The 13,023-nt window shown below is 52.3% G+C and overlaps 1 protein-coding gene across 1 annotated transcript; it reads right to left on the reverse strand.

Annotated features, from left to right (window-relative positions):
• Positions 1–935: 935 nt before the first annotated feature.
• LOC102257743 lies at positions 936–6,351 on the reverse strand. Its single transcript, XM_014546936.1, is given in 5 exon segments — positions 936–1,444; positions 1,447–3,459; positions 3,462–3,737; positions 3,950–4,283; positions 4,285–6,351. Coding segments are annotated over 5 exon segments (5,199 nt in total).
• Between the last annotated feature and the right edge of the window lie 6,672 nt (positions 6,352–13,023).

A 13,023-nucleotide genomic window follows, 5' to 3' on the forward strand; every position in this document is an offset into this window, starting at 1 on the left:
CTATTACTGCCTGGAGGGTTAGTCTTGCAGTGGCCTGCTGCCACCTGCAGAAGCAGGAATTGGAGGCTGTTGTATAATTGCCCCTAATAGCGATACCTTCGTAGTATAGTGGCCGGACATCTAGACAGAGTCAACAGGACTCGGTCAGGTCGGGTTGGGAAGTGTTCAAAACATGATATGATCCTATGATCATGCTCCATAGGGGGTCTGTGTCAGATGTTGAGGTGCGGATCGGGGCGGGAAAGGCAGAGGGCTGTGAGGTCGGGGCCCGGGTGCTCTTGGGCGGGGACGCCCGGGTGGGGGTAGTTCGAGGTGCTAATACCCGGTTAGGCCCCACCCCTGCTGGGACCTGCTGGGCTACCTGCACCCGGAGGGTGAATAGTATTCCCCGGTCTTGGGCTGCAAGCCTTACTTTGTCATATAGTCTAATTCCCCAGGTTTTTCCAGCTTCCCATCCCGTTGCTTTCTTTCCCTGTTCTGTGAAGGAAATACTCACGGGGTTACAGAGACTCTCTCGGCCGCAAGGTGGGGCAACCGGCCGCTTTACGGTGATTAGATCACCGGTTTTCGGGGGAGTCCACCAGATGTGTCCAGTCGAGACACACGACCAGAAGGCGCAAAAGTAGTCTGCTGCGTCCCCACATGGGTTGCGAGCACAACCCCGTGTTTGGGTCTGCAAGTGGCCGGGGCAAACATAAAAATGAAGGTTTCCTTGCGGATGAATGGTTCATATTCCATGGGCAGTCTACCAGGAAAGAGGCTCTGGAGGTCTACTCCGAGCTCTGGGAACCATGTGTCCTTGGGAAGGATCTGGGAAGTCTGATTAAGTATAGTTCCTGAGCTGGTGTCTATGATCTTCCAGGTAAGATCGCAAGGGGCGTGGGGACTCCTGGCAGGGTAGGTGACAGCGAACAGAGTCAACAGAGTTACCGACATCAGGCGGGTCGAATGCACCGTAGCTTGAGCTTGATCGGGTTGTGCTGATTGTGATCAAGGCTCCAATGTGTGATGAGGTCCTTCTGGACTGCAGAGGGATCAGCTGGGCGGACGTGGGTGTGATGGATCCAGGTCGCGACGCCGTCTACCTTGAGAGCGATGGGTGTAGTCAGCACTACGACGTAGGGACCCTTCCAACGCGGCTCGAGGGTCTTCCGGCGGTGTCTCTTAATGAACACCCAGTCTCCCGGTCTGTACTGATGAGGCGTCAGGGTCCGGCCAGCCTCGTAGATGGCACAGAGGTACGGCCAAAAGTCCTTGTGCGCCCTCTGGAGTCCTCTTAAGAGAAAAGATATTTGATTTTCAAATTCAGCGAGAAGCTCAGCTTTAAGGTTAGGAATGATAGGGGGTGGCCTGCCAAACACGATCTCATAGGGAGTAAAGCCCAGGGTGTAAGGGGAGTTCCTCACTCGGTAAAGGGCATACGGTAGGAGAGCCACCCAGTCCCGCCAGTCTCCATGGTTAATTTAGTAAGGGTCTCTTTTAGGGTTCTATTCGTCCTTTCTACCTGCCGTGAACTTTGGGGCCTATAGGCACAATGCAATTTCCAATCTGCCCTTATAGCCTTGGCTACTGCCTGTGTTACCTGTGAAATAAAAGCTGGCCCGTTGTCTGATCCTATCATAGCAGGAAATCCATACCTGGGTAGGATGTCTTCTAGCAGTTTCTTGGCTACCTTCTGAGCTGTTTCATGCTTGGTTGGTTATGCCTCTACCCATCCAGAAAAGGTGTCTATAAATACTAAAAGATATTTATAACCATACTTCCCTGGCTTGACTTTGGTGAAGTCGATCTCCCATTGAGCTCCCGGCTTGGTTCCTCTGAGCCTGGTTCCTTTTTGACTCGACCTGGCCCTCGCGTTTGTGAGTTGGCAGGTCTTACAGGCGGATACAACTTTATTTATTTTGGAGTTTTGCTGGTGAATCTTGATTCCGGCATGCTGGATTAAGTTCTTTAATTTCCGGGCCCCCAGGTGGGTGGACCGGTGCATGTGTTCTAACACTGGGACTCCGAGCCGGTCTGGCAGTATGAGCTCCTTGTCCGGTGTATACCACCATCCCTTTATCTCCTGGGCTAGGGGAAGTTTCCTGATCTGCTGCAACTCCTCCTGGGAGTATCTGGGCTGGTCTGGTAAAACTGGGTCCCCCGGGTCCGGTAGTTGTAGGGCCATGGTGGGGACCGAAGTAAGGGCCATTGCCTTGGCTGCCTGGTCAGCCTTTTGGTTACTTCTTGCTACCGGGTCATCAGTCTTCTGGTGCCCTTGGCAGTGGATTATGGCTAACTTGGCAGGAAGCCATAAGGCCGTAAGCAGGTTGAGTATCTCCTGCTTATTTTTTATAGTCCATCCCTCTGCCGTCAGTAACCCCCTCTCCTGATAGATTGCCCCATGAACATGAGCTGTGGCAAACGCATAACGGCTATCTGTGTAGATGTTGAGCCGTTTTCCAACTCCCAGCGTCAGCGCCTTAGTGAGGGCGATGAGTTCTGCTCGCTGGGCTGACGTTCCGGAGGGTAGAGCTTCTGCCCATAAGGTGTCCGTTTCAGTGACCACCGCTGCACCCGCGTACCTGTGCCCGTCCTGTATAAAGCTGCTCCCATCCGTGAACCAAGTGGCCTCGGCATCTGGGAGAGGCTGGTCAGTCAAGTCCTTCCGGAATCCATGTACTTGCTCTAGGATTCCCGCACAGTCATGTAGTGGGGCATCTAGGTCAGGGTCGGGCAGCAAAGTGGCGGGGTTAAGGGCCACAGTGGGGTGGAACCGCACTCTAGGAGGGTTGAGCAGAAGGCTCTGATAATGGGTCATACATGCGTTGCTCATCCATCTATCAGGAGGCTGTTTCAGGAATCCCTCAATGGCATGCGGGGTTGTGATCCGGATTTCCTGCCCCAGGGTCAGTTTGTCGGTGTCCTTGACTATGATTGCTGTTGCTGCAATAATTCTTAGGAACGGCAGCCAGCCGGCAGCTACTGGATCTAGCTTCTTAGACAGGTAAGCTACTGGGCGGCTCCAGGGGCCCAAGGCTTGAGTTAAAACCCCTTTCGCTATTCCTCTGTGTTCGTCTACAAAGAGGTGAAAGGGCTTTGTAATGTCTGGCAGGCCCAGGGCTGGAGCAGCTAGGAGGGCTTTCTTTAACTGGTTAAAGGCAGCCTCTTCTTTCTCAGTCCATTCAAATGCCCTCCCCTCTTTGGTAGCTTCATATAGGGGCCTGGCGATCTCAGCAAAACTCGGTATCCAGAGGCGGCAGTAGCCGGCCGATCCTAGGAATTCCCTTACTTCCCTTCGGGAGGTGGGAGTAGGGATTTTCAGGACAGTTTCTTTTCTGGCATCTGATAACTGCCGCTGTCCGCCCTCTAGGATGTATCCCAGGTAACTCACCCTCTCTCTGCATATCTGAGCCTTCTTCACAGATGCCCGGTACCCTAAGGCCCACAAGGTGGCCAGCAGATCCTGGGTCCCCGCTCACAGTCCTTGGCCGTGTTGGCAGCAATCAGAATGTCATCTACGTACTGGAGGAGAGTGAGGCCAGGGTTCTCCCTCCTGTACTCACCCAGGTCCTCGTGTAGCGCCTCGTCAAAGATGGTGGGCGAATTCTTGAACCCCTGAGGCAACTGTGTCCAAGTTAATTGTCCACTGTAGCCCTCCTCCAGGTCGTGCCATTCGAAGGCAAATAAGGGTTGGCTTCGGGGCGCCAGCAGCAGGCTGAAGAAGGCATCCTTTAAATCTAATACGGTATACCAGACTCTAGAGCAGCCGTGGGCAAACTACGGCCCGCGGGCCAGATCCGGCCCGTTTGAAATGAATAAAACTAAAAAAAAAAAGACCGTACCCTTTTATGTAATGATGTTTATTTTGAATTTATATTAGTTCTTCACACAAATCCATCCATGCTTTTGTTCCGGCCCTCCGGTCCAGTTTAAGAACCCATTGTGGCCCTCGAGTCAAAAAGTTTGCCCACCCCTGCTCTAGAGGGTGCCAAGGAGCTCAAGAGAGTATATGGGTTGGGAACTATTGGGTGTATATCCATGACTTTTTTATTTACTTCCCGGAGGTCCTGTACTGGTTGGTAGTCATTCGTGTGAGGTTTCTTGACTGGCAGGAGGGGGGTGTTCCAGGCAGATTGGCAGGGAACTAGTACCCCTAGGCTTCGCAGTCTCCGGATGTGAGGATGGATACCGTTCCGGGCCTCCTGAGACATAGGGTACTGCTTGATCCTTACTGGGCCTTCTCCTGGTTTTAGCTCTACTAGGATTGGGGTCCTGTGAGTGGCTAGTCCTACCCCGCCCCTTCTCTGCCCAAGCTGTGGGGAATTCTTGTAGCCATCTGTCCATGTTGTTCTCTATTGGGGACGCCTTCTGGTGGAGGCGGTACTCATCCTCCAGTCTCAGAGTCAGAACCTGGATGGGGTGGACTTTGCCGTCGTTGACCTGAGGCCCCCCTTGACTGAAAATTATCTGAGCTCCAATCTTGGTCAGTAAGTCCCGTCCTAATAGTGGGTAGGGGCATTCTGGTATCACCATAAAGGAGTGGGATACCCGGCCCGTTCCTAGATCTACCATTCTTCAGGTAGTCCATGAATATTGGCTCATACCAGTTGCCCCTTGTACCCAGGACTTCTTGTTTGCTAGCTTCCCCTGAGATGTGCGGAGGACCGAATATTGCGCTCCGGTGTCGACAAGGAAGTCAAAAGGGGTCCCCTCCACGATAAGAGTTACCCTGGGCTCGGGGAGGGGGTCCGAACCCCGAATCCCCTAATCGCTCAGTTCATCCAGCTCTAAGATTTTCACTCAATCAGTCTTGCTTCACTTCCCGCCGGCCTTCTTTGGACATTCTCGGGTCCAATGCCCTATTTCCTTGCAGTAAGCACACTGATCCTTCTGCAGCCTCCGCCTCCCTTCCCTGGTTGTCTCCTTACCTCTTTTCCGGTCACTCGCAAGCTGTCGGAGGTGACGGTCCCGTTCCTCAGGAGAGTCCGCGGTGGTAGCCAGCAGAATCCTGGCCAGGTCTCGGGTTTGCTTACTGCTGGCAGCCACCACGGCGTAAGCCTGTTTATCTTCAGGGGGCTCCCGGTTGTTGTACACCTTTTCGGCTACTACCAGCAAGTCCTGAAGACTTTTCTCCCCTCGTCTTTCTATCTTCTGCAGTTTTCTCCTAATGTCTGCAGCAGATTGGTTTACAAAGGCCATGATAACAGTCGCCTTGTTTTCAGGAGCCTCTGTGTCCATGGGGTTATAGGTATGGAACGCCTCCATGACCTGCTCTAGGAAGGCCACTGGAGATTCATCCTTCTCCTGCTGTATATTTCCTACCTTAGCCAAATTAGTCGGCTTCCTAGCAGCCATCCGAAGACCTCCCATTAGAGTCTGGCAGTAGACCCGGAGCCTCTCCTTACCTTCTGCCGTGTTGAAATCCCATTCAGTCCTAGTTAGAGGAAAGGAGGTATCTATCTGAGCCTGGTTGGTGGTAGGATTCCCGTCCATGCCCAGGACTAGCTTTCGGGCCTCATTGAGGATCCTTTCCCTCTCCTCAGTGGTGAATCGGACCTGCAAAAGCTGCTGACAGTCGTCCCAGGTAGGCTGATGGATGAAAAGAACAGAGTCTAGTAAATCAATGAGCCCTGCCAGCTTTTCAGAGAACTTAGGATTTTGAGCTTTCCAATTACAGAGGTCACTAGTGGTGAAAGGCAAGTAGTGATGGGGCTGATTGCCCCCCTCATCCGGGGGACTGGTGGCTCGCAGGGGTAGGGTCTTAATAGTGGAGTCGGCGACGGAGGCAGACTGCTCTCTCTGAGCCCTTTGTCTGGTATAGGGCGGGCTTCCCACTGGAACTCCTCCGTGCTCTGCTCTCGGAGCAGCGTCTGCTTCCCCAGATGGGGGTTGGCTGGGTCCCTCCGGCACTCTAGGGGACTGATACGGGGGAAGAAAAATTAGTTCTTCTTCAGTTCCCCCCTGCAAGACAGGGTAGAGGGGAGCTGATGGCTGTGTGACCTTCTTCTCCTCCTCCTTCTCTGTCCCCTGCAAAGCAAGAATAGGTCTCGGCTCTGGAGGGCGTGGGGCCAGGAAGGGCTTAAGCCAAGAGGGTGGGTCCTCCACAAGGTCCTGCCAAGTAATAATGTAAGGGAGTTTATCAGGATGACCCTTCTTGGGCCGGGAGACAACATCTCTGACCCGATGGATGGTAGGGAGGTCGAAAGTTCCCTCTGGCGGCCATCCGACATTGAAAGTGGGCCACTCGCTGGAACAAAAAGTCTGACACTGACCCTTCCGGACCTCCACACTGAGCTCGTTGGCTCTTCCCCTAATCTCTTTGAAATGATCATCAATCATAATTAAAGGAGTAGTCTGAGTCTGTCCCATAATGTCCGTCCAGTAAGTCCACAGAATAAAACAGAGAAACACAAACACAAACAAAGGGCCCCAAAGAACAGTCTTCCAACTCCGTGGAAGCAAAACAGACAGCTAGACGATGGCCTCACGCCGACCAGCGGATCCATGTCCCTCCAGAAAGGAGGATCGGAACGTCTTCCGAGTCCTCCTGCCCGTGGTCCTCCAGTGCGTCCACTTAGACCTCGTCAGGCACAACCAGAATACCAGAGATGAGCTCACACCAGAGGGACAGAAACACACAAACACACAGACACCTACCATGGTCAGTAAGGCTCTCAAGGTTAGGGTCCCTTGTGGGTCTTGGGGATCCCGGACGAGCCCCCAAATGTTATGCCCAGATTTCAAGATCCCCAAAGACCACCAGGGAGCCGGGTCCGATGCAAAAGCAAAGATCCTTTATTCAAGCTCGAGATCGGTCTCTCCGCCTCTACCGACGCAATGGCAGGATGCAAAAGAGCCCCCAGTCCCAGAAGTACAGCAAGTTTATAGGGCTTGGGGTCGGGTGGTGGGGTGATGCTCGGACCACTGAGTTGTCTGATTCCGATTGGTTGGGTGAGGGCTAGGGTCCAGTTACACAAAGACAGGATGCGGTTAGCATACCTTTGGCTTTAGGTTATTCCCCTTGCATTCCCATTGGTTGATTTAAGGGTGGGCTGGGTAACTGACACATTCTGTGGGTTTTTTCAGAAAGAGGTCATGTCGGGGACATAGTTACACAAGATGGAGGACACAGTACAGAATGGAGTCAGTCCTGCTCTGCCCTTTCATTATCAAATTACCCAGGTCCACACCTTTAACACCAATAGGCAAGAATTGATGCTGAACTTCACCCCAATCTGGAATTGAGTTTGCTGCCTCATGATCTATTAAAGGTTGACCTTTAACATCCATAGAGGATTTTGGAGGTTGACATAGACTCTTCAGAATGATTTGAGAAGTTTGTATATCATCAAGAGCAGGGGTCCTCAAACTTTTAAAACAGGGGGCCAGTTCACTGTCCCTCAGACCATTGGAGGGCCGGACTATAGTTTAAAAAAAACTATGAACAAATTCCTATGCACACTGCACATATCTTATTTTGAAGTAAAAAAACAAAACGGGAACAAATACAATATTTGTATTTGCATGTGGCCCGTGGGCCGTAGTTTGAGGACCCCTGGACTACAGGATCTTCTGTCCCACTGATCCTTATCTCTCCTCTCCCCTCTCACATGCAGGAACACCAACTTCTGTTCCTCGAAAATCCTGACATGTCCCTGACCCAGTCCCCAGCTCTAAAGCCGGCCACTCTCCTTCCCGCTGCCTCCACCCTACCTGCAGCAACGCATTCTTGCCCCAAGGTCGTCGAGGCTCTCACTCAGCCTTGGGCAGGACTCTCAGATTCTCCTCTCTCCAATCCTGACTTAACTCTGTTTGTGGATGGAAGCTCCTGCCTGGACCAACAGGGAGGTCGGAAAGCCTTCTATGTGGTAGTGACACCCGAGTGGACCCTGGATGCGGCCCGACTCCCAGAGGGTACCACCTCTCAAAAGGCCGAGCTCATTGCACTGACCCGCGCCCATATCTGGCCAAAGGGAAGAGAGTAAACATATATACAGACTCCAAGTATTAGCCCATTGCCACACAGTTATCTGGAAGGAAAGGGGCTTCCTCTCTACTAAAGGCGCACCTATTATCAATGCTAGACTCATAACATGCTTACTTGATGCCTTACAGCTTCCCTCCCAGGTAGCCATCATGCACTGCTGAGGCCATCAGATAGACTCCTCGCTGGTTACTCCTCGCGGGGAAATGCCCAAGCAGACGCGGTAGCCAGAGGCTTAACTCAGGGTGAAGGGTCCCCAGCCCCGGTCCTGTTCCTTTCCCTTCCCTCCATTACCCCTCAATATACAGAAGAGGAGAAAAACAAATTCCTGCAGTTGGAGGCTCTCTGGTCCGGAGGGATGGATCTTTATAAACAACAAAATCGCCCTTCCTCGGGCCCAGACAGGGGCCATTGCCCAACAAATCCACCGGTCTTTGCATATTGGACCACTGGCACTTTGGAGGTTCCTCGAACCCCTCTTCACCTCGCCCATACTGCGGGAGGTGATCACGAGTGCCTGCTCCTCCTGCCCCACGTGTGCGGCTGTCTCACCCCAGGGAGGGTTGCGCCCCAACTTTCCCACCCATCAAATGAGGGGACACCTTCCAGGGCAGCACTGGCAGGTAGACCTCACCCCTATGCCCCCCCACAAAAAGACCAGGTATCTGCTTACCATGGTAGACACCCTGAGAGGGTGGGTAGAGGCCTTTCCCACCCGCAAGGAAACTGCTGAAGTGGTGGCTGAGACCCTAATAACACACATAATCCCAAGGTTTGGCCTCCCCACCTCCATCCAATCAGACAATGGCCCAGCTTTGATATCAAGGGTTGTCCAGCAGGTTAGCACCTCTCTTGGCATCTCCTGGAAACTACACATACCCTACCGACCACAATCATGGGGTAAGATCTAGAGGATTAATGGCCTCCTTAAAGACCATCTAACTAAACTCTCTCTAGAAATTCGCAGTTCCTGGCTGGACCTCCTGCCCATGGCCCTGACCAGAATCTGGGATACACCAAGGAGCCACACCTTCTTAAGTCCTTTTGAGCTTCTATATGGGAGATCCTTCTTGCTCAACCACCGTCTCCCTGTTGATCCTCCTCCCTTGGGTCCTTATCTTCCATATTTGTCCCTACTCAGGCAGCTGCTCCGAGAACACACAGACAGGTTTCTGCCCAAGCCAGAACCAACCGACCAAGGATCTCTAGGACTAGCCCTTCACCCTGGTGACTTGGTCCTCTTTAAGAATCTACATCCAAAGCCTTGGAGCCTAGGTGGACGGGACTTCACACTGTAATCCTTACTACCCTCACCAGGGCTAAACTGCTTGGTGATCCGTCGTGGCACCACCTCTCCAGGCTCAAGAGGACCCCGGAGCAGCATGACTTTTAGAATGTGAGGTGCTGGGCCCCACAAAGGTCCGCCTTAGTCGCCCTCCCCCTCCTCCTTCCCCTCTCAGCCCTGAGCAACCTACACCCACCCCGACCCGCTTATGTATGGAGGTTCAAGGTCTGTGAAACCTACTATCAGGATGACAAACAAGTCACCCGGCAGGTAGGATCTCAGGACTGCCCTCTGGTCGGATGCCAGACGGAGATCCTGATGGCTGTCGACCTCTAGTCAGTGTCCAACCTGGGGCGACCCTATGTCTGTTTTGCTTATGACCAGTGGGACCCAGAGATGTGAAATCAAGATGTCGACACCTATGGGGGTTGCCGCTGGAGATGCTGGGTCACTCATGATGCCTATGACGAGGTCTGGACTGGGCCCTTTTTCTGGAAGGATGAGACCTTCCACATCAGGGTCAGGGATCTCTGTGACCAGCGATGGGTTACGGGTGTTATGGGTATGCTATACTGGAATGATTGGAGCTCTACCCCTTCAGGGACCATTTATATCTCCCAGGAATATGTCTTGGCCCAGGAGGCCCAAATCCAGGTCTCCAACAGCATCCTACAGGCCAAACAGTCCCTTAAAGGGAAGCTTCCTGACTCCCCCGGGTAGAAGTCCTATCCTCTTGGCTCTGACTTATTCAACATACTCTACTATTCCTCAATGAGACCCGCACCCTGCCCAATGTCTTGCGCTGCTTTCTATGCGACTCTCTCCAAAGGCTTTTGCTGGCTGCCGTCCCACTCATAACTCCTCCAGGAGCCCAGGGGCAAGGTGAATGTCAGCCTCCCTTGGCTGGCATTCCCTTTGGGGAACCCAAAACTTCAGAACTCACGCTTCACCCACGGATATACTACCAAACCAGTAATCTGGTAACTGAGGGACGAGTCACTTGGAACTGTACCCAAAACTACACCGCAGCCAGTCTCACCAAGGCCAGCCGGGTACCTTCTTTTGGTGCAATGGCACCTTAAGCAACTGCATAAACTCCTCTGACCCCGGGCCTTGCTTCATGGTCACAGTAGTTCCCCAACTAACCTTGTATGGAGGGTCAGAGCTCGCCTGGCTGCTCCCTTCATCCCACTCCCGGGCCTGCTGGGCCGCCTTCCTCCCTGTCATGTTAGGGGTGAGTATCGTATTCCTCAATGAGACCCGCACCCTGCCCAATGTCTTGCGCTGCTTTCTATGCGACTCTCTCCAAAGGCTTTTGCTGGCTGCCGTCCCACTCATAACTCCTCCAGGAGCCCAGGGGCAAGGTGAATGTCAGCCTCCCTTGGCTGGCATTCCCTTTGAGAATCCAAAACTTCAGAACCCACCCTGACCCCACGGATATGCAACCAAACCAGTAATCTGGTAACTGGGGGATGAGTCACTTGGAACTGTACCCAAAACTACACCGCAGCCAGTCTCACCAAGGCCAGCCCGGGTACCTTCTTTTGGTGCAATGGCACCTTAAGCAACTGCATAAACTCCTCTGACCCCGGGCCTTGCTTCATGGTCACAGTAGTTCCCCAACTAACCTTGTATGGAGGGTCAGAGCTCGCCTGGCTGCTCCCTTCATCCCACTCCCGGGCCTGCTGGGCCGCCTTCCTCCCTGTCATGTTAGGGGTGAGTATCGTTGCCTCGGTAGCCCTTGCGGGGAGGGGGGGGCTCGGGAACAGTCTGGTCACTGCTCAGGACTTCAGTGACAAGCTCCAGTTAGCCCTGGAGTCTGCAACCACCTCTTTAGCCTCCCTACAGCGACAAGTAACATCAATAGCCCAGGTAGCCCTACAGAACTGGCGTACCTTAGATCTCTTGACAGCAGAAAAAGGAGGGACCTGCATATTCCTTCAGGAAGAATGCTGCTACTACATCAACGAGTCTGGAGTAGTAGAACAAAACGTGCAGATCCTGACTAAGCTGAGTAAAGAACTATGTGCAAGACACTCCCAGAACAACTCTCTTTTCGGTTGGTTCCAAAGCCCCTTAGCTATCTGGGTCCTACCCATGATAGGACCCCTAATTCTCATCTGTGTCTTTTTTCTCCTAGCCCCTGCCTCCTTAAGTTCATCCGCTCCCGCATTGGGGAGATGTCACGGGTGACTGTAAATCAGCTTCTGCTCCATCCCTACACTCGGCTACCCTCTGACCTGCCTCTACCTGACCCCGGCCTTTAACCCAGCCCCCCCTTCGTCCGTGGTCAGCTGGAAGTAGTCAGAACGAACCTGTGCCCCCTATCACCAAAAGGCCAGGATGTTAGGTCGAAAGGGGGTCCAGGAGCTGATGCATGCCTCCACCAGGCAGATGGTAACATAAATACTGAGCCCTTCCTAGAATCCTTAACAGGCCAGTGCACCAGGTAAATGGTGACGCAGATACCGGGTCCCGCCCTGGAATTCCTAACAGATCAGCTACCAGACAGATGATGACACCTGGAAACTGTGTCAACCCCTGCAGCGGGAACTCCCACAACTCATGCTCCCCCACCCTCACTGAACAGCTGTACAAAAAAAGCACCCCCCTCCCTATTGGTGTGGATCCACGTGCCCTGTCTTGGGGTTCATGGGTCGCCCAGGGACGCAGAATAGAACCTCTCCTTCCTTCCTTTTCTGATCAACTCTCTTTATTTCCTATGCCGCCTCCTGAGCCACCTAACCTAACAACTACCTGGTGCACATGAATTTTGATTATTGAAAAAATATCTATTTACTATTTTTATGTCTCCAAAATTATCTTTAAAAGAGCCCTAAAAAGAGAGGCAGAGATTAAAATGATGTATATATGAGGTAAGTAATGCCAAGGTTGTCAGCAACTACCAAAAGGAAAGAAAGTATCCTCCTGTAGAATTTTCAGCGCATCCCGTAGACAGCTTCAAATCACACCAGAGCACCACCCAAGCACCCCCGCAATGACACACTCAAGGGGTGAACTCAGTGGGCAGTGGAGCCCCTCTGAAGTGGAGTTGGCCCCTGCACAGCAGCTCCTCTGCTGCCATCTTGGCCAGTCCTCAAGCCAACTGACCTGAGGGTAAGTCCCTGCCAGTGATGTGCCAACAGAAATCAAGGCTCAGCTACAGCAGAAGGATGCACAGGGTCTACACAGGGTGCACCCCTGAAGCACCTCGTTCGGGTGCCCGAGAAGTCTGGGTGGGCCACTGGGCCCTACAGGACACTTACTACATTAGGCCACTCAACCAGCAACTCTACCCAATACATAGAAACATACACAGGCAGCCAAAATGAGGAGATAAAGGAATATGTCTCAAATGAAAAACAAAACAAAACAAAAACACACACACACACACACAAAAAAAAACCCAGGACAAGATTGCAGAAAAAGAATTAAATAAAATCGAATCAAGCAACAGATCAATGATTCTCTTACGTCAACGTGTGTTTCTCTCTCTCTCTCTCAAATCAATAAAAACATATCCTCAGATGATGATTAAGAAACAAAAACACTTGTGAGCTCCAAGAGAAGCTTGTTTTGTCTTTGATGTTGTCTCCCCAACCCTAGCTGTACCTGGCTGTGCTCAGTTATGCATAACGCTTATTGAATGGGTGCATTAGAAAGAGAGGCAGGACCCCCAAGGTATCAAACTACCTAAAAACAGTTATCTCTGAAAATCTCTGAAGTAAATAACTCCAAACTCTTACATCAAAGATTCCTTAAGGAAAAAAAA

Source organism: Myotis brandtii, unplaced genomic scaffold (genome assembly GCF_000412655.1).
Source record: "Myotis brandtii unplaced genomic scaffold, ASM41265v1 scaffold4573, whole genome shotgun sequence".
NCBI lineage: Eukaryota > Metazoa > Chordata > Mammalia > Chiroptera > Vespertilionidae > Myotis > Myotis brandtii.